Here is a 22602-nt window from a genome sequence, read left to right as displayed (position 1 = left end):
AATTCATAAGTAACGATTTATTAATTTGTATCGCGTTTATACTTTATTTCAATCTTTATATAGTTTTATATTTAGGAAGTATGGAGTAGGTATTTAATAGGAACTGAGCTGTATTATTGAATGGAAATAAAAGATAGAATGAATTCTGATTTGCTGCATTCTGAATTCCATTCAAATTTTAGTAAAAACTATTTTTTGTTAATTAGCAAAAAAATTGGAATTCAGGTGACTAATTGTTTCCAAGAAAATCCCTCAAATGTTCTCTGGACTACAACTATCTGAGAGGACCGCAAACGTTTTCCAACAACAACCGCAAAGGGGACCGCAATCGCAAAGCGCAAATGGATGCGAAACCGCCAACGCAAGTGCCAACACTGTAATTTTTGTTGAATATATTAATAACTAAAATTTGAAGTATTTATATCTCTGTATTGAAGTATAAATATTTACGTTGTAAAATATATTTAATCAACATATAGTACCAAATATGTATTTTCTTACAAATAACTCTAGTTAGCGCTTGAATTTATTAATATGTAATAGGACAAGTATTTATACTTACACATTGTAGTATGAATATTTATGTTGTAAAATATTTTTAATCAACATATTGTACCAAAAATGTAATTTTTTTTTTTTTACAAATGACTCTAATTGACGCTTGATAATATTAATATGTAATATGACAAGTATTTATATTTATATATTGAAGTATGAATATTTATATTGTAAAGTATTTTTAATTAACATATTGTACTAAGTATTTAACTAATGCTTCAATGCATTAATGTCATGTCTTGCAAATAGTTATATAACTATTGGAGTAGAACTAGGGTGTTCATAAGTTCATCAAGCTCTTTGGTAAACTCAAGTCTAAAACCCATCAAATTGTCTTTAAATAACAAATTCGAACCGTTGAAACTTGTCTACCTTACGAGGGATGTGTCTACATATGAAAATTTTAAACGTTTGAATTAATTTAGTATAAAGTCAATCAATCAAAATTAGAAGGTTAATAAATTAATTTTAATGGATTCATTTTTTTAAATGTGTTTTGACCTTTTGATTTTATGCAAAATTAATTTCAAAATTTTTGTTTTTTACATGTAGACGCATCACTCATAAGGTAGGCGGGTTTCAATGATTCGGATTCGTTATTTGAAACCAATTTAACGGATTTTAGACTTGAGTTCACCAAGGGACTTGGTGAACTTAAGAACACCCTAATTCTACTTATAACTATTGTATGTAATACTAATGCTTAACATCTCAAGTACATAACATATCAACCGGTTTCAAGTAATTTTTTTTTTTTAACTAATCAATTGGGCTTGCAAATATTTGTTGCTTTCAAAATATTAATATCATATCTTTCAAGTATTTATATTTATAGTGCGTAATACTATTGCTTAACATATCAAGTACATAACATATCAAATCAAAACATATCAAGTAAATCATTAGTCAAATCCTAAACACATTTATTCACATATCCAATCCAAACACAAAAATTAACTACAAAAACACATCGAGAAAAGAGAAATTGTAACTCACAGGAAGGGAAATTGATGATCAGATATGAGAAATTGCAAGAAAACAAAAGAATATGATCGTAGATTTGATTAGAGAGAGCGTCAGAATCAGAGATGTGAGACCGCGTCAAAATTTCTATTAAAGCATCTCTGATAGACACAACACAGCTTTGACCAAAGTCAAATACTGTTAGCAGACTGTTAGTAAATCTATTAGACAAAACTGTTAAGAAAGGTTGTTAGCTAGTCTGTTAAGCATTGTTTACCTGATTCATTAAGGCTATATAAATCCCATTCTGTAAATGTATTGGATGATGGAAAATCAATATTAAGAAGATCATTTCTCTCTCTTCTACTGTTCTTTAACAATTAACATGGTATCAGAGGCCTCTCGGCAAACGCCTTGAGCTGCTATCTCACTTTACCAGTATCCTCTTTTTTCTCAGACAATCATGTCTGCTCCTCCTCTTCCCGATCCTACCCCAATTGCTTCTCCTCTACCCACTGTTATCAATCCGATCCAGTTTCATTACTCCATTAATCCAAAGCTTACTGAATCTAATTTTCTGCTCTGGAAATCGCAAGTTTTACCTGTAATTCGAGGCCATGGTTTGCTCTCCTTCCTCGAGTCTTCTTCTTCCGCTGCTTCGAGTACTCTCACAGCCTCACCTGGTGCATCCAGTTCCGATCTGCCATCTGACATGCGGCAGCAGCAAGATCAGCTCATTCTTGCCTGGCTTCTTTCTAGTCTTGGTCCCGATATCCTTCCTCAGGCGATCGGCTGTGAGACCTCCGCTAATCTCTGGCGTATGTTGCACTCGTCCTACTCCGCTCAATCTACCTCTCAGATGCTTGAATTGAAGCTTCAACTTCACACTTTGAAGAAAGGAAATCAATCCTGCACGGAGTATCTCAATCGGCTTAAATCCGTTGCTCTTCAGTTGCTATCTATTGGTTGTGAAGTCAGTGATCAGGATCTCTCACTTTCCCTTTTTGATGGCCTGCCGCCGGAGTACAACTCCCTTGTAACCTCCCTCACATCGCAGAATACCACCTTCTCTGTTGCTGAACTTCACAGCCACCTTCTCAATTATGAATTGCGGCTTGCTTCTCAAGCTCTCTGTGATCACGCTGCAAATCTAACCCTTGGCGATTCTTCTAAAACAGCCCCTCCGAATTCTTTTAATTCAAATGGAGCCGGTTCGGATGCCTCTATTAAACCCGTTAATTTCTCTTCTCCGCTCATGCCTACTCCGCTCCCTATTGGGTCCAGTTCTTCATCGTCTCCAAATCTTTCCTCCGTTTTGGCTCCAGCCCTTCTCTCTACTCTCTCTTGGCAAACACAACAGCAAATGGCTGCTGCTTATCTCTCTCAGCAGCTCAATAAATCCAATTACAGAGGAGGTCGGGGTCGGGGTCGGGGTCGGGGTCGGGGTCGTGGGAGATCGAATGGATATTCTCAGGCTGCATCACAAGGTCGTGGCAATACAAGCTCTGGTGGCCATGGTGGGACTGCACCTCGTAGCAATACTGGCACTTTGCAATGCCAAATTTGTCTGAAATTCGGTCACACGGCCAAAGAGTGCTACTACCGGTATGATGATGATTCTTCTCCCTCACCGCAGGTACATCTTACTCAACCGGCTTCTTCACCAACTAGTGACTGGTTTCTTGACTCCGGTGCTTCTTCACACATTGTTCCCGACTTGAATTGCCTCACCAGCTACACTCCTTATCAAGGTAATGATGTAGTTCGAGTTGGCAATGGCCATGGTTTACCTATCTCTCACACTGGCTCTTCTTTTCTCTCTACTGGTCACCAAAATCTAATTCTTGACCATGTTCTTCATGTTCCTCACATTACCAAACGGTTACTTGGTATTTCTCGGCTCACTCGAGACAATAATGTCATTGTTGAATTTACTAATTCTGGCTGTGTGATTAAGGATCTCAAGACACACAAGGTTCTGCTTGAAGGTGGCATCTCTCAAGGGCTTTATTTTCTACCCAGTACTGCTGCACTTCTCTGTGATATTTCTCGTGGCGATCTTTGGCACCATCGACTTGGTCACACCTCCTATCCTGTTCTTCACCACTTACAGAAGAATAATCTCATCTCTACTGTATCTCTCAATTCACCGTGTGATGCTTGTAGCAAATTCAAATCTCATCGATTGCCTTTTTCTTTGTCTTCAAATAAGGCTTCTAAGCCATTAGAGCTTGTGCATGTGGATGTTTGGGGCCTCTCTCCTGTAATCTCCTCACTTGGTAATAGATTTTATATACTGTTTGTGGATGACTTTTCCCGTTTTTCTTGGCTGTTTACTTGTTCTGCAAAGTCCCAAGTGGCTGATATTTTTGCGGGTTTTAAAGCTCGAGTGGAAAATCTTCTCTCTTCTTCCCTCAAGACCTTACAGTGTGACGGTGGCACTGAGTTTAAACCCATCATGAGCCGGTTTCCAGAACTTACATTTCGGGTTTCTTGTCCTTATACCCCGGAACAGAATGGTATTGTTGAACGGAAACATAGGCATGTTGTTGAACTTTCCTTGGCCTCAATGACTCAAGCCTCCATCCCTCTTGAGTATTGGGATCATATCTTTGAAAGCATCGTTTTTATTATCAACAGGCTCCCTACAGCAGTTCTTAAATTCAAGTCACCATTTGAACTACTTTTCAGTAAACAGCCTGACTATTCTTTCTTTAAAGTGCTTGGATGCTTATGTTACCCTTGGTTGCGCCCTTATGCCAAAAGGCCCAAAACCAAATTAGAGCCTTGTTCTCTGGCTTGTATCTTCCTTGGCTACTCCTCTATTCATAAAGGGTATAAATGTCTTCACTTACAAACTAATCGGGTATACATTTCCCGACATGTTATTTTTCATGAGTCTAATTTTCCTTTTTTCCATATCTTCTTCTTCACCAGACTCAAACTCACAGCGTTCCCCTTCTTCTTTTATTCCTTAACTATTCTCCCCATTTCAACAGCACCTTCACCATCACCTCCATTACCTCCTTCACCATCACCTCAAGTATCACCTCCACCTTCTTCTCCCCTTCTAGCCTCTTCTACTCACACTCATCAAATGACCACTCGAACTAGAGACAATACAAGAGCCACATGGAAATTTCCAGATTTTGTTACTTACACGGCTTCACCCTCTGTTGAGCAAGAACCAACCTGTTTTACCCAAGCCAAAAGTTCACCTGAATGGCAACGTGCTATGGCTCTTGAACTTGATGCCCTTGCCCAAAACCAGACATGGGACCTTGTTCCACCACCCGATCATCAACACATTGTTGGATGCAAATGGGTTTACCGAATCAAACGAAAAGCTGATGGCACTATTGAACGCTTTAAGGCTCGTCTTGTGGCCAAAGGTTACACGCAAGAAGAGGGAATCGACTACACCGAGACTTTTAGTCCTGTGGTTAAGCCGGTCACCATTCGGACCCTTCTATCCTTAGCCATTTCCAAGGGTTGGTCCCTTCGTCAACTTGACGTTAATAACGCATTTTTACATGGTGACCTTAATGAGGTTGTTTACATGGCTCAGCCTCCTGACTTTGTCAACCCCGATTTTCCCAACCATGTTTGTCTTCTTAAAAAGGCATTATACGGTCTCAAACAGGCTCCACGGGCATGGTTTCATCGCCTTAGAGATTTTCTTGCCTCTCTCGGGTTTTTAGCTTCAAAATCTGACTCTTCCCTTTTCATAAAACGCACGGCTCGTGATGCGGTTTACCTTCTTGTTTATGTCGATGATATTGTTATCACTGGCACATCTCCCTCCTTAGTCGATCATCTCATCTCAAGCCTTCATGCTACATTCACTATCAAAGACCTTGGGTGTCTTTCTTATTTTTTGGGCATCACAGCAACCAGAACTGATTCTGGTCTTCTTCTCACTCAAAGTCAGTACATTACTGATCTTTTACATAGAGCAAAAATGGAGGGGGCCAAACCAGTTTCTACACCTATGCAAAGTGGACTTCAACTCTCTAAAACTCAAGGAGATCCCTTCTCTGACCCGCACTTGTACAGGAGTATGGTGGGGGCCCTTCGGTACGTTACCATCACACGGCCAGAAATTGCCTTTACTGTTAACCGACTTTCTCTCTTTATGCATTCTCCAACAGATACTCATTGGTCAGCAGTAAAGCGCCTCCTTCGTTACCTTAAGGGCACCTTATCCTTTGGTTTACTTCTTCGCCCTTCCTCTCACCTTTCCCTTCAAGTTTTCTCTGATGCCGACTGGGCAGGTAATCCAGATGATCGCCGATCTACTACCGGCTACTGTGTTTTTTTGGGTGACTCTCTAGTTTCCTAGTCTTCAAAAAAACAGCCCACAGTTGCTCTGTCTAGCACCGAGGCTGAATACCGGGCTCTTGCTGCTGTTGCAGCTGAGGTCGTTTGGCTTCAATCGCTTCTTCAAGAGCTCATTCCTGATCCCATTACTCCCCCGGTTTTGTGGTGCGATAACCTCGATGCGACATTTCTTGCTGCCAACCCGGTTCATCATGCCCGAACCAAACATATTGAGGTTGATATCCATTTTGTTCGTGACTTGGTAGCTTCTCGTCGCCTCTTTGTTCGCTTTCTGTCTTCTCAAGACCAGTTGGCTGATGCTCTCACAAAAAATCTTGGTACTGCTTGATTTACTAGCTTACGCACCAAGCTCTGTGTTCTTTCATCTACACAGGACTTGAGGGGGGTGATAGACACAACACAGCTTTGACCAAAGTCAAAGACTGTTAGTAGACTGTTAGTAAATCTATTAGACAAAACTGTTAAGAAAGGTTGTTAGCTAGTCTGTTAAGCATTGTTTACCTGATTCATTAAGGCTATATAAATCCCACTCTGTAAATGTATTGGATGATGGAAAATCAATATTAGGAAAATCTTTCTCTCTCTTCTACTGTTCTTTAACAATTAACAATCTCAGATTCAAAAAAGTAAAGGAAAGGAAGTTCAAATTCAAAATAGAAAGGTATTTACGGAGGTTAGTTAGTAGGTACCACATAAGTTCGTTAGAAGACGGAGATGCGCACTAACCGAGTAAACAGAGTAGACGGGAGGAAAGAATTACTCTTCTATTTATTTTACACAAATTTGAAATCTTAATTATCAAATCTTCGTGTACATTAATTTCCAATCCACAGGGAACTCTCTAGACTCTAATTCTCCTTATTCATTTTTTTCTTTAATATTTAAAAATTAAGGTCGTCCTTCGGATTTCAAATATCTATTTGAAAAATAAGTTCAATTTTTAAAATAAAATAACTTATAAATAAGAAGATAAGCATGTAAGAATTTAAGCTATTTTTTACATTGTTTGGAGACCAGATTTTACATTATTTTGAAAAAAAATTACTATTTTTTAAGATAGGTATCAATGATTTTCTACTTACCTTAATAGTAAAAAAATTCAAAAAAATATATATTTTGGTCTCCAATCACATTTTAATATGGATATCATATTTAACAGTTTGGATCAACTGTTTGAACTATGAAAAATGCAAAAATGACTTAATAGGCATATGGTGTTGAAGTACTTGTGGAAGTGTATTAGCTGATCTCATAAAAAATTTGTATATATAAAGGGCTCAAATTTTTCTCCCGCCCCGGACCCAAAATCTTCAGAACCGGTCCTAAGTATGAGTATGACTAAGATGTACGAGAACTCGACCCATTTTATAGTTTAATTTTTAGAATTTAGTTTTGAGATTTTCTGTAACTACGACATTGCAGAAGATTATTGCACCTAAGAACAATTTGATTTTGCAAAACTGAGTTCGGGTCAGTAAGAAAAACAAACCTATCTAATATTTACAAAGATTCTTTAAAATTTGTGTCAATTGGCATTGCTAATGAACATATGATATAGGATTTGTTAAGATTTTTTGAGGTATTCCTTTTGTTTTAAGAACAGATTTGTTAAATTTTTATCAACATATTTAGGCACTATTAAATATTTTAGGAAACCATATCAATTCAACAGATACAACAAAAATTGTTATCAGATCAAATAAATAGGCTGAAATAAAGCATTATTTCAGTCTTTGCACTTACGATGCATGAAATCCTTACCAGAATCTGGAGGAACTTCAAAATCTATGAGACGTGTTACTATTCTTATGCGTGCATCAGAAACCGCGCACTGGGCAGTCCCATCCTCTGAGATAACAGAATATTTGATTTAAATCTGGTCCGTACGATCAGAATCCGGACCAATCTGGCCCGTGGTGAAATGCACGTGCTCTTTATATACTCGTGCCAAAGTATATTGAACGATCCAGATCTTAACTCAAAATTTATGTTACCTTAGGTGATATGATTGTGTTCAATAATAAAATCATTTTTTTTTGCTAGTAATGAGAGCTTGCGTTGTTTTCTCAATTCACACTCATACCAGAACAAAAATGAAGAGGGGAAAGAAAAGAGAGAAAGGCGGTTTACTGCAGCTGATGCTGGACTTTAGTTCGACTCTAAATCTATGGAAACTTGAAAAGAATTCAATCCCAGTACTATTTGTCGGTTGAAGTCGGGTTTTCTCGCGGATGAAGTCTTCTCAATTCTCCCAATGGTACTTCTCTTGCTGTAATTTATTTGAGTTGGTGAGAACTGATTCAAATAGGGTGTCTTTGTAAACCCTCTGGTTGGTATTATTGAAAGCATTTCTGGTGGCTGTATTTTGGTTATGCCTGCAAGATGTTCAACAAAATTCTGCAGAGAATAATTTGATTGGTTTAATAGGGACCTAACAGGAGATGACCCAAATCAGATTTAGAGGCCCTTTTTGCGTCGAGCTAATTTGTACCAGTTGAGGCCAATATAGAGACATAATGGCTATTCATGTGGGCTAGATAAAGACAATAATTTTTGTGTCGGTTATTAATTACCTGAGAGGATTGCAATGCTCCTTTGTTTAGTGAAAACCTAGATTAGCTTGATTTAAATTGTTCACTGGGATCAGTGAAGCTTGGTATGAAATGTTCTGGTGAATATAGGTGGATCGGTGGATCAGTACCAAATATATGCATAGCAACTCTAACAATAGAGGGTGCAAGAAAGTCTAATGCACCTCAAAGAGAACAAAGCGGAAAGTTGTGATAACACACCTCAGAGAGAAATCCATTGTGTACACTAATATGATGCGCTTTGTTTTGAAGAACTAGATTAGCCTGATGAGACTCTCAAGCATGTCAGCATACTGCCTCATTGGTGAGTATTCCATCCTTCTACCTGATTGTTTGTTCTAATTAGAAGAACATTTCATTTTCTTTATATGTACCCGTACGAAACTTTAGATTACTCTACATATGCTTTGAAGTTAGAAATATGTCATGTCACCCATGTGACCCTATAAAGCATGGTAACCTGTATAATATGTATTCGCTTGCAATTTGTTGAAGAAATTGCTTAATTCGCCTCCTTTCTTTACTATTCATAGAGAGAAAAATGAGGAAGGTAAATAATTTATCTCATAGGAATATATTTGGTATTTATAGGTCCTTCCTTGATTTTTCCTTCTTTGCTTAGGTTAACTGGAAACTTTTGTTGGCATGGTTTATTACATATTAAGTTAGATTAGCTCCCAGTGAGCAATGCAAGGTTGATTTCTTTGTCTATTAATTGGTCATGGATTAATAGCCATTGAGTTCTGAATATATATATATATAGTTCATCAATATTAATATTGTGTTAGGTTTTGGGCTGTGATGAGCTGTGTTCCTGTGGTTAATTGAATCTTAAATAGGAATGTTAGCATTGATAAGTGTAAGTTGCAGTTTCTTCCCCTACCCCTAATTTATGTGGGCCTTAAATGCAGTCCATAAGGAATTGTTATCCTTCAGTATCCAAAAAAACTTCCAGCACACAGAGAGCCGTGGAACTTCTCCAACGTAAGAATAAGCACCCGTTTTATATTCTTTCTCAAAAAAGAAGCACTCGGTTTATAAGCCCGTGACTTTTGATGGTTTTGGTTAGTGGGTAAGGGTTTTAGAGCAAGTAAAGGAAAAGTAGAGGTCGGAGCCACAGAAAGACAAACGTTACGCATAAAAATAAGTGTAAAAGGCGTGAGGATCTCAATCTCACACCAAACATCCCATTACACAAGGAAATAAGGATAGTGAAAGGGGAAGAGAGGGGAGGGGAAAGAGAGAGAAGATAGACCCTTGGCAGCCTCTGCCAACTGCCAAGCATTTCAAAAAAGAAAAAGAAGGAGAGAGAGGATAGAGTGAGAGAAAAGAGAGAGGAAAAGAAGATAAAAGGAGGGAAGAGGAAGATCCACCCCGAACCCTAGCCTCCTTTGAATTTTGTTATTCATTTTGAGTAGATCTGCACAATTGAATAAAGGGAGAACCAAGAGTCAATTGTTTCCGTATTTATGTAAATATGGTATTGGATGGTGCCAATCAGCATTATATTGGTACTGGTCCTTGCCAGTACAGTACCAAAATTTGAGACTCTTTGGCCGGTAAGTTTTTCTTAATCTTGCACTGGAAGAAGATACAATTTTTCTTATTGATGTTTCGTGAACTCAGGACACAAATTCTGCTCTGACCAAAATAGGGATCATAGATAACACCTCCAAAAACCAATTTTTGACAATTTTCGTTGAACTTCATACTCTGGGGCACTATCAGCCAAGGTCTCAAATATTGGTTGACTGCTGCTTTTTCAAGGGTATTTTCAGGACCTACTTTTGTTTTCAAATTGTGGTTCGACTTTATTGGGCCAAATCAGACTTTTAGATTGGATTCAAGCTTGGATCAAACAATATTTAGGATTGCTAGTTGCTTTGCTCATTGACATTCCAAATTTTTCCGATTGTCTAACATGAGAGAAGAACCAGTCATCTATATTAGTGGCAGGCCCTTTCTGCTTTATGAGGAAGAGATCCCTTGTAAAAAAATGCTGAAGTATACAGTTAGATCAATGGAATTTTCCACCTTTTCTGTTAATATGCATGCTATGTATCCATTATGAATATAATTTTTTATGGAACTTTGACATTTTGTATTGGAGTTGTTATACACGTATTTTTATTGTATGTCGTTTTACCTATTTAGGATTTTTAGGGTGTTATAGTCTACCTTCCAAGAAGATTCCTTCTTATTTTTCCCATTCCCATGCTTTTCATTAAGGGCGTGTTCGGATGTCATGGGATTACGGAATGGGAATGGGAATGGGAATAGAAATTCACTTTTGAAAAAGTGGGAACCCACGGGTACGGAATGCACGGGATCAATTATGGGAAAAATGAGAAAACGAGTGTCCGTTTGTATCATGGGATTAATTGTGGGAAATCTTTATTTATTTTAAAATATGTATATTTATTTAATTGTTTTAGTTTAGTTTAGTTATAAATAATTTTTTATTTAATTATTATTTTTGAATAGTATAGCGTTCTGTTCTGTATTGATTTTAACCAATTAAATTAAAGTTAGTTTAATATAAAAAAGTAATTAAATATAAAATTACAATGAAAAAAACTATCAAGCCATCATCTATTTATTTAGATCAATAATATATTGTAAATTTAATATTTTAATGGGTTGTAAATTGTAACATTTGGTAAACATAATTTTTTTTAAAATTATATTAATGAAATTAAATAAAATTGAGGATCAATGAGCATGTAATTTGTACCCAAAATTTTTTGTAATTTGTAATTTATATAATTATGTAATTATGTACAACCGTATTCGAACCATTGGTCTATACAAATAATTATGCACAAAAATAATTACGTACAAATAATAATCATGTACAAATTAATAATTTGTATACATAGATGATCAATAAGCATGTAATTTGTAAAAAAAATGTAATTTGTAATTCTATAATTATGTAATTATGTACAACACCACTTGACTTGTACAAAGAATTTATATATAATTTGTATACGTAAAAGAAAAAAACAAAAAACTGGTCCGGACACTAGCCATTTGACTTGTCCCACAATGAAAAATGGAATTTAATAGAAGCTCCTTATATAAAGAGTTGTTGTGCGCGTGTGAGAGAAGATAAGTGAAGTGGCAGATAGGCTCACGTGAGTAGAGTGAAAAGTCTGAGGAGAGAGAAGGATGGGAAAAAAAATAATTCTCTCTGAGCTAATAAAATTTTTCCCAAAAAAATGAACTAAGATGGGAACGGTGCAGGAAAAAAAGTTGGGAACCCATTAGTAAGAAACAGGCCATGCGAACGCAGTTGGGAAAAAAGTAAGAAATTCCATCCAATCCCACTTAATTCCCATGAAACCCTGGTCATCCGAACAGGACCCTAAAAGATCTATGTATTCAAATAAGTAACAGTAAAATATGTTTTGGTGATGTCAGGGAATTCGGCAAGAGAGAGTGGAAAAAATGGAAGCCCGACTAAAGGAGGATATCTTGTGTGAAGCTGAAAGGTATGGCGGGGCCATAATTGTGGTGCATGAGACAGGTGGTGGTAAGATTTGTGGTCTGTGGGAACACATAACAAGGGAATCAGTCCAGACACCTCTTGAGGTCTACAGAGGTTTGGAATCGGCTGGTCTCCCAGTGAAGTATGCACGTGTACCCATAACTGATGGTAAAGCACCCAAAAGCTCAGACTTTGATACAATTGTTCTGATGTTGCCTCAGCCCCGAAGGATCCAGTATTCGTCTTTAATTGCCAGGGCCTCTCTCTCCTATGTTCCGTCACAACTCAAAGCCAATGCTCACTCTGTCACCACCACCTTGCCTTATCCTAATTCGAGATCTCTGAAGAGTCGAATTGTTGCTATTTGGCGAAGCCATCCTGTGACAGCTTCTCTGTCAACCGCTCTTCCAAATGGGAGTGTGCATACAGAGGTGAAAAGCGATGAGAAGCCAATAATTGTTATTGATAACTTTGATAGCTTCACCTACAATTTGTGCCATGTACATTTATGAGTTGAGGTCTAGTTATAGCCCACTGATTGGTATATACTGTTGATATGCTCAAGTTTTTGGATGATTGATTTGATAATTCTGTGCATGTCAGCATATGACATCTGCTTATGCTAATAAATTTACATCAGAATAAAGTTTTGGTAGATAAACGCTTGATGTCTCCTGTCTATTTTTTTTAATTATAGGAATAGTGTCATTTTTGTCATTCCCGTTTGTGGGTTTATGGTCTATCTTTAACCTGTTTGATATTTCCTTATTTAGTAGCCATGTGTGTCTTGTGATCATTTGTTGAGATCTTTGAACGAAAAAGGTGACAACTAAATAATCTCACTATTAGAGACTAATGGAGACATCACAATAGAGATTCACTATTGGCTTGAAGCATTTAACTTTATGAATACTTAAGAACAACCACAAAATATTATTAAGCAACATTCTCCTTTTTTATCTGAATATTATACAGATGGGCCATGGTAGAACAATTAGAGGGACGCGGATTGTATGTTTGCTGAAACTAAGAATAGATCACGGGAGACCTATAGATGGAAACAACTGACAACTTCCAGTCAGAAGAATGAGATGTTGGGAGTTCATCAAGTGCAGAAGAAGCCATCCGCAGGAACGAGGATGAAGAATCAGATGTCAAGTTGATCGCTTTCTCAGCATATCTGGTTCTTCATCCTCGTTCTTAAAAGAATCTATGTAGACTTGATTTGAAGCATTTTAATATACATTTTAACCAAGGTTCTAAATAGCGTTTATCGCGTCATAGCGGGGAGCCTCCAGAAAAAACTATAGCGAATAGCGACGCTATAGCGAAAGCTATCCCAAATAGCGTTTTTTTATTTTTATAAAAATTATATTATATATTTCTACTAAATATCAACATTATTTAGTCTCGTAGAACAATAAATAATATCAAATTGATTAAAAAATTATAATATTCATATTGAACCAATACAAAGTCCAAATTGCGACTCAAAATATCTATAGTAATACTAATATCATAAACTATCGATCTTTTTCTATTTAAAATATCTTCAACATCATAACATAATTTATCTTTTTTCTATTTAAATTTCAAAATAACCTAGAAATTGAAAAGAAAAAAAAAATCATACTTCTAGTAAAATAAACAGATGATCCTTGAAGAAATTCTTGTTAGTCCCTAAAATTTCCATAATTTAGCAATTATTTATTTGATTTATCATCAGTTAAAAAAAATCAAGAGCAAAATGAAAAAATTATTATAGCGGACCTGAATTTGATATAATGTAATATTCATCAAAATTAAACAATATTTTCACCATTTATTTATTTTAAAGCTCATATAAATTGAAAAAAAAAAATGTTGCATAGCGCGCGCTATTTGCGCTACACGCTATACGCTATAGCGGACCGCTATTACCGCTATAGCGTCTGTAGCGCAAATAGCGTGTTTTAATGCCATAGCATAGCGTTTGGTCTCCAAAAACGCTATAGCGCACTATTTAGAACACTGATTTTAACAAAACCTCGTTCTATTTCAAGTCAAATGTGCTATAATATACATTTTAAATTCTTCATCCTCGTTCTTTTTCTAAGTTAAGTCTATATTAAAATGTGCTTGATCAAATTTTACATTTTTTTTACTATTTATTTATTAAGTATTTTACAAAACCGTTGTTTTTTAGACAATTATGGACTACTGAAAACAACGGTTTTGTAAAATACTTAATAAATAGTAAAAAAATTCAAAAAAAATATAAAATTTAATCTCTGAGCACATTTTAATATAGATATCATGTTGAATGGTTTGAATTTGACTATTTAGATTTTTGAAAATCACAAAATCAAATTGTTATAAATTAATGTAACTTACAAATGTTGTAAATGATCCCTCCTCTATTTCAATTTACCTTTTTTGAATCAATTAGTTAGCAGTGAAATTCAATATACAATTTGCTGATAAAATCTGCATAACTCTACAATTTTTTTTATAAAAATCCAAACGACCACATGAAACAAATGTTTTCAAAAGAATTGAGTAAGGTGACTTCCGTAATTTATAACTTAAAAATACCATCGACAATCACTCAAGCTACAATTAATTAAGAGGGGTTAAATGTCTTTATTTTTATTTTATGTGTTTTCACCGTGCCTCTATTTTAAAATGATAATAATTTAAAATTTAAATCATAAACGTCAAAATAAAACCATTATATGTGATCTATGTTATTTTCTCTGTGTTCATAAAAAAATTATCACATTTCAATTTTATTTTTATGCGAATCAATAAGTTGGAAATCAACGGCTAGAAGTTATCCACATTATTGCATTTTTTACAATCTCTTGATGACAACCAAAACAAAGTTGAAATGTCATTATTTTTGACACGTGCATAGTAATATGATGTAAATCATATCTAACGGTTTTATTTTGACTTTTAAGTTTAAAATTTTGAATTATAAAAGTTTTTAAAAATATAAGCATGATGGAGACAAAAAAAATAGAGGTATTTGAAGCCTCATTAATTAAATCAGCAATTATCCTAAACCAACAGCTTTCATTGATTGGGTCACATGAAGTAATAAAGGTTAAACCAAGACCTAAAATTAAACTTAGGCCATCTTAGACCGGCCCAATTATGCATTTGACGACTTAATTGAAGCCTAAACCTTTTATGCCATGATTTATACGTCAACCCGAAATAAATATAGAAAATTAGTGCCTAAATTAGTGCTTGAGAACACTCTAATTCTACCCATTTTTTATGTATTATTTTTCCATTATATGTGCGAGGCATTTTTCTTTAAATTAATCTCAACAGTCATGTGTATGTGTATGTGCATGTGCATATTTATATGAAGATACAAAACCGTGCAATAGTATAAAAACAATATAGTGATGTCAGTATTATTTAAGCTTATAAGGTGGTTGATAAGTTTAACTATTTAATCTATTTAATTAATTTAAACTGTTAAAGCTTGAAGCGAATCGGAATTGGACAGTTCCGAGCCGGCATCAGACACGCCCCACTTCCTCTGACAAGGCATACCCAAAAGGAACTCAAAAGCAGGGAATTACATGCCAGTGACTTCTTTGATTCCTGGGTCAATTATGGAACAATGATCCCCTTGTTCGTTGTTACAACTGACATTCAATTGACCCGCATCGTATTAAATGCTGCTGAAGTGATATCATCAAGTAATAAGCAACCCTTCAAACATAGAGACAATAGGGACACCATCTTTAGGGTTTGCTTGCGTTAGCAAACAAATCTAAACTTTTCTTCCTACAAACTAGATTGCGAGCTACATTACTAGGCAATTAAGATACATATATCACCTTACCACCCACCAATTCATCTATGCCCCTGATATTTACGAAACAGAAGATAAAATCATCCAACAACCACCTAATCAAAGGTAAAAAAAAAAGGCAAAATACAAGAAAAGGACTAAATTGAGACGCTCACGAGCTATGTCAATTCTTGATGCAGCCTGTCAATTCGATCAGCCAGTAACATGCCACCCACATATACTCAAGACAGGCAAATCTTTTCAAAATCAGGGGAGGGAAAAGACAGAAAAAGAGAAAAAAAAAATGAAGAGATGGAACAAAAAGACAATAGGAAGTCTCTTGATTTGAACCAGTTGGGTTCAATTGTCAGGTTTTTTCAGATTTGGGGAAAGGGGGGTAGATTTGCAGTTTGCTATGTTTTCTTAACCACATGACCTCCATATCCTTCCCTCAAGCGAAATAATCATCACTGACACATCATCATGATACTTCCGCCGGTCACCATGGGGGATGTCCAGCAATTCATGGAAGTCCATCCCTGTTCACGTCAACAGCATATTTTCTCAAGTGGATCAGCAGAATATTCAAATAAATATATGATCATATACTTCCAGAAGCTCATATCTGGTTTCTCAATTAGCAGAAACTCAACCCCAGCAGTTGATAAAATTATTAAGGGGGAAAAGAAGAAACACTAGAAGGGGAGTGCAGCGCTGGTCAAACTGGTAGATCAAACCATTCATTTGAATAGCACTACAAATAAACATCCTTGAGATGTACACTGCCAAACTACTTTGCACTATGAAGCAGTGCTTGAAATGAACTACAAGATAATAAACCCTGTAAATGTTAAAATTACTACTCTTCTCCTGAAAAGCAAAAGATAGTGTATACTACTTAAAAAAAAAAAAAAAATCTTATGCACATCCCATAAAATAAAAATAAATATATAAAAAAAAAAACTATGCAGTTCTCTCTTCCCTGTCTAATTTTAAAAATATTGCCAAAAGGAGCCCCTCTCACTGTTATTTCTCTACAATCAGGAAGAAAAGAGGCACAAGTTGAGTATTTTTAAGTATTAGAAGGTTCACTGCATAAAATATAAACAAATTTAGGAAGGGTGTTCAAGAAAGTCGTTATTTTCTGGGGCATGCACAGCATGGTGATGTTTTCTGGGAATGGACAAAAAACATCTGCACCAAAGATAAGCTCATAAAAAAGGAGATTACCATTTTTTTTTGCAGCGCGGCCAAGAAGCTCAGCAATGAGGTACTGTGCAGGGTCCCCTTCTGGTACATTCTCCATAAACCAGGCAACATGTGATACCACCTCGTCATTGGTGAAATATTGATACAGCCCATCAGAGGACAGTACCAGGAAGCGGTCGCCAGAGGTCATACGATGGTGAAGTACTGATGGTATGCAGCTCAGGTATGGCGCTGCACCGATATAATCTATGCGGAACATCTCCAGCAAGGCCTCGTTGAATTTTTGCTGTGGCCAGAGAAAATTAAATAGGGTAAAATAAATTAAATTAACATGCAAAGACACTATTATGTTTTCTCCAGAGAAAAAACTTGCAAAGCAAGTTTTGACCACATGAGCCTCTTTTGTATTTACTATTTTCTTCGCTGTAGTTTTTTTGGTCTATTGCAAAACTTGGGAAAATTGAAGGCACAACTCACAAATTGAGGATGTGGAAGCAAAATTGAATTTTATATTGCACAATTAAGATATATGGAGGCATAATTGGGCTAAATATTTAGTATATGTTGCCGAAATTACTATCATAATGTACAATTGATTGGGGACAGATCAGGGATCACACACCAGTCAAAAGTGAAATCCTTATTTCGTATGAAAGCATCTTTTCTCTTGCATCCTTGTAAAAATTCAACCAAATAATTCTAGAAATACCAGCATGTTAGCTTCGGATACTCCAACAAATAACACCACCAATAACCCAAACAAAGGATAAAAAACAATCATCCAAAACACACCATGCAAAAATGTAAGTCAGCTCTGTGGAATTAAGTTCCTTCATAGGTTGGACAGTTGAGTCTTAATTTAGCCTTTTTCTCCTCCATAACTTCCACCAGTTTGACACCAAAATTACAATAGCTACGCCTCAATTAAGTCCAAGTGAGCAACTAAGGCACTATACACCTCAGCTAAACTCAATCATGTGCACTAACTATTACTTGTGTGATATTGTCAACCAGATTATATTTAACCCCACAATTGCCATTCATACTAACCCACACAAGTAAAAAGAGAACAGTTGTTTACACATTTTTTTCTTAACAAAATTATTTGCATTTAAGTAACACCATTTTGCATATTTGCACAAGCTTTTATGCAGTACGCAACTTCAATCCAATATATAATTGTGATTTTACATAAATCTAATGTTATCCAGTGCAAGTTGCATATGACTATTACATAGTTATCCACACAAACCAATATCTATCAAAGGTGAGCATTTTACATGGCTATGGCAGTATGGCTTATAAACACAACATAAACTACATAGAGACATGACTTGCTAAAAGTCTAAAATACCACTTTCAGCTATGCAGCATTAGATACTTGTTAATAAAATGTTTAGGTCATTACTAGGATTTATAAAGTGATATGTTTTGAAAAAATAACAAGCTCAAAGAAGCAGAAAAGCAAGTATCATATGTGAACCCATGCAGAAGATCATAATAATATCAGTATGTATTGACAGGGGCGGATCTACACTAAAGGCCCAGAAGGTGCTAAGCCACCCCATGATTTTGAAACTTTTAATGACGTGTGTTGAAATGTAATTGATTTTTTTATTTTCTTGAAGTTTTTCTATAGTTCAGCCCCCTTCATAAAATGCTAGATGTGTGCTCGTAGTCCAGTGGTTAAGACTCTATTTTGTGCTTTGGGAGATCTTGGGTTCAAATCCCACTAACCACAAATTAATAATTATGCATTTTAAGTTTCAGAACCCTCTAACTAAATTTTCTAGTTCCGCCCCTGTTGAAGCTATGAGAACCATCATGCATACTTCAAAAATTACAATGGAAAAAAGATGTCAGTGTGTACATAATAAAAATAACATACCCCTTGCATATTTTTTTGGGAATAGACCTAATTGCAATGTCTCAGACTCTTAACAAATGCACAGAAAGGATAATCAATTTTCTTTTCTTTGATGAAATAATGAGAGGGAGTACGGGTCATATTTCCCATGGTCAACAGGGGCAAGTGTGATATTTGATTATTTTTTCCTGGAGACGTAACATAAAAATTATACAGATCAATTTATACAGGGTATTTGTGGATAAAGCATCAAACCTTCTTGAGAAAAGCAGCACCAAAAGCACGAGTGACCTTCAACTGACCCTTTACTCGCTCATTAAATACCGCCTGAGGGTCGTCTTGATGCTCCTTTTTTATCCTCACGACCTCCTTTTTTTTAGGGACAAATAAGAGAAACATTACTATCATAAGTACATAAATCACTGAAACATGTATCATCATCTTCAGCAGTAACATGTTGGACAATTTTGAGGCCCTTTAGGGGTGCACGTGAAATGAACTACTCTAGACACCTCAAATGTCAACAATTCTTTGTTTTTAGTAAATTTAGATGCATGTGTGTGTGAATATGCATGAACCCAAACTGAATCCAAGCAGATCAATGAATGGCCATCAAAGACTAAAACATAGATTACTAGTTCATATAAATACCTAACTTAAATAACAAACATATCTTAGTTTGAAATTATGTACCATTTATTAATTACTTTAGCAACGAGTGGTACCAAGTGATTTAATTGGCACCATACTTGGCTGTACTTCTGCCCGATATATGGGTTTTAGACATGCAGATTAAAATAATTTAAGAAAATGAGATGAAAACAACATCTAACCAGATCTATTACCAACACCAATGTTGTACCCTTTAGATGTTCCACAAAAAAGGAAGAAATAAAAAGAACTATGAAGAGACCATCAGGGTTCCGGATTCTATAAATGTCCGAGTATAGCATTGAAAGGAAAGTATTAAGATGATAAAGTACCTCATCTAAACTAGTGCTATGATCAGTAGACAGCTGCACGGCCTGCATCTTTAACTTGCAAATTGTCAATTCTTTGCTCTTATTTGCACTGCACCCCCTCAAACTGTTACTATTCACACAGTTCACCCCTCCAACATGAATTGGTGACTCCTCGCTTATCCTATCAAGCTCCACTCGAACCATTGATTCTCTGGACCTGTTCTTCCTGTGCTCTCCGACATCATTTTCACACACTGCCCTGTCTTGTGCCAATATTACGCGGCTGTCCCCCAAATTCATAATATAGACATCCTGATCCTTCATCAACATGACCAATACGCATGATCCCATCAAAGCTAACTCAGGATTCTTATCCAGTGCTGACTCAACCAACTCCATGTACGCCTCTTCAGTCGACTCGAGGGCATTTGACATGGCTTTTAAGACTGCATCATGGTCAACTGGGCCCGATTTGCATCTTCGGACTGTACCTGGTTGCATCCTGTGATTCTGAGCTTTTTCATCAGTATGGGATTGGTGGTCTCTGTAGTCTCTGTGCCAGTCGAAGTTCCAGGGGAATAGCTTCTTCCGTACTGATTTTTGTTTTTGGTACATTTTCCTCAGTTGTGCCCCAAAGAGGTGCTTCCTTCTCCTGACCTGGAGGTGACCTACATCAGATGAAGAGGCCCCGTCACTCTGTCTACATGCCTTATCGGTACCTGTTGCAGTATCAGTACAATCATTGACTTCATCCCCAATCGGTTGATCAGATGACCTATTTGTACCAACTTCATTCCACTCTTCAAGAAGCTCCATTCTGAGTAGCTCATAAAGCCTCTTGCTTTTCCTTGCCTGGCCTAGTGTATCGCTGCTCCCAGCAACCACAGGTGCGCCCTTTTCCTCTACAATCTCTCCTCCACAATCTGAACGGTCTATCCTGCATTGGCCCTCAATTGACCTGGATTCACTCTTACCTGTTTCACCCAATTTGTTAGTGCAAGATCTCATGCACTGGTCACCGGTGCATGAAAGATTTTTGTCAGCAATTGTAATAGTAGGCTGAGGCACGTTTATCTCACTTTCTTCGACTTTCTCATCATAATCCCATAAAAGTCCCTCGAGCTCTCTATCAATGGCTTTGTACAAATTGCCCATTAAGAAATCTGGCGCATCAGGCCCACTAAACCCATCATATATTCCAACAAACAACCAACCCTGTTCTTCAGATAAAACCACATGGACTCGGTCTTCACCGGCCTTGCCGTGAGCCCATTGCAAATTTCGAGTCTCACTATACTCTGGCTCTGAAGAGCCACCTGGAAACCCTACACTTAACTCAGACTGGCATCTTAACTCTTTAGAAGCATTCCATCCCAACCGGGTTACCGGGTCCAACAACATTCTCCTGACCCGTTTCACGGGTTTACTCATGCTCCGAACCAGCCTCTCCAGCCCAGGCCTCTTATGGCCATAGTAAGAAAGCGGTGCTGAGAAGTTGGCACGGTCAGTGGTACTGGTGTTCTCCAGTGGGCCCGACATGAACATGCCTTTGTCCAGTGGTCCTGAGGCAAATCCACGCTCCAAAGGGCCCGACATGAACGCATTGTTTAAGGGACCCGATCCCCGAGGTATGGGCTGTAGCGGAACTGCTGCAAAGGAGGCTGTGCTTTCGAATGAGGCCGCCGGCTCGGCTAGGGGCTCAAAGGAGAAATTAGGGTTTATACCAGTACGGGCAGTGGTGGCATTTGCACTCACTGAGGCACCTGAAATGGCCTTAAAACCTTTACCAGGCATGAGCCCAGGTTCAGGGATGTCTTGTCTAAAGGAGCCGCTACGAGTCTCCGAATCAAGAACACTCGAGTCTATGGTATACCTTTCAGAGTTTGAAGGGGTAATCACTGGAGAATCAGGTAAAACAGGTCGAACATAACAGAAAGAATGCCCTAATCCTTCATCCAAAGGCTCTAGAAAATCCAAATTGACCCCAGCTTTTTCTTTATTTTCGCCTGAAGGGACGAAACAGCCAACTACACGAGAGGTACTATTGCCCATTGGTCAAAAAAATTGGTTTTTGTTTTTATTTTTTTTCTTTCAATTCAGAAGGAAAAGAGAAACCAAACTCCAACAGCGAGTCTATCAGGGTACCTCATGAGGAGACATAGCAAAAACCGGAGAATACCCACAACCCAATGAGCCCTTTTGCACAGGGATTGCATCATCGGCTGTGGGTCACCAACTGTTCGAAGAAATTCCTCAGTGAAATCGCAGCATCTCCACCTCCCATGTATTTCGGTATAATAGCTCCAGTATGAAAACTAAAACATGATTTTGATTTATTCGGGGGAACTTTTCCACTAAGAGAGCGGATCTGTCAACAGGAATACAAAAGGAGTGAAATACGGGTTTAAATGTAAAAAAAAATTATAAGAGAAAGAAGATGGGGGAGGCAGGAAAAGGACTTGTGCCGAGATGGGAGATTTGGAGGTGAAAAGAGGGAGAAGAAATGGGGTTTTTGTTCTGATCTGAGAGAGAAAAAAAATAGAGAGAGAGAGAGAGAGAGTGGGTTTGTTCACTAGTCTAGACAACTATGCTGCGAGACCCATTTTGGGAATTTCAGTCTCGCTATTCTCGGGGTTTTCAAATGGGTTGAGAGAGTATGAAGATCAAAAACAAATTTTGGAGGGCTCGTTTCGTGAAAGATCCAAATAACCCCTCGTAAAACCTCAACTTTTGCCCGGAGTCCTTCTTTAAGTCTAGAGTCCATAATAATATGTTTGGTTGCAAAACAAGAATAGCTAAAAAGTCAATAATAACTCTTTGAGTGAGTC

General features: G+C 37.0%; 2 protein-coding genes across 5 annotated transcripts; one reads left to right on the top strand and one right to left on the bottom strand.

The window, feature by feature from the left end:
- Window positions 1–7936: 7936 nt before the first annotated feature.
- Window positions 7937–12604, top strand: LOC144565852 (uncharacterized). 3 transcript variants are annotated; one of them, XM_078315699.1, is made up of 3 exons: window positions 7937–8119; window positions 8706–8757; window positions 11877–12604. In XM_078315699.1, the coding sequence occupies exon 3, from the start codon at window positions 11904–11906 to the stop codon at window positions 12453–12455; it is 552 nt and encodes a 183-aa protein (XP_078171825.1). In that variant the 5' UTR covers window positions 7937–8119; window positions 8706–8757; window positions 11877–11903; the 3' UTR covers window positions 12456–12604. The 3 variants fall into 3 exon arrangements, 1 of the variants encoding a protein (XP_078171825.1); XR_013514993.1 differs by having other exon boundaries at window positions 7937–8757; window positions 12165–12604; XR_013514994.1 differs by lacking the exons at window positions 7937–8119; window positions 8706–8757 and adding an exon at window positions 8774–10012 and having other exon boundaries at window positions 12165–12604.
- Window positions 12605–15663: 3059 nt separating this feature from the next.
- On the bottom strand, window positions 15664–22379 carry POL (Protein phosphatase 2C family protein). 2 transcript variants are annotated; one of them, XM_078314785.1, is made up of 5 exons: window positions 21920–22377; window positions 19796–21801; window positions 19068–19181; window positions 16967–17231; window positions 15664–16275 (listed from the first exon to the last, which is right to left on the bottom strand). In XM_078314785.1, exons 2-5 carry the CDS (start codon window positions 21566–21568, stop codon window positions 16160–16162), a joined length of 2268 nt encoding a protein of 755 aa, XP_078170911.1. In that variant the 5' UTR covers window positions 21569–21801; window positions 21920–22377; the 3' UTR covers window positions 15664–16159. The 2 variants fall into 2 exon arrangements, with proteins under 2 accessions (XP_078170911.1, XP_078170910.1); XM_078314784.1 differs by having other exon boundaries at window positions 19796–22379.
- Between the last annotated feature and the right edge of the window lie 223 nt (window positions 22380–22602).

Source organism: Carex rostrata, chromosome 14 (genome assembly GCF_964058835.1).
Source record: "Carex rostrata chromosome 14, lpCarRost1.2, whole genome shotgun sequence".
NCBI classification, from domain to species: domain Eukaryota; kingdom Viridiplantae; phylum Streptophyta; class Magnoliopsida; order Poales; family Cyperaceae; genus Carex; species Carex rostrata.
This window is presented reverse-complemented; position numbering and strand designations above follow the sequence as displayed.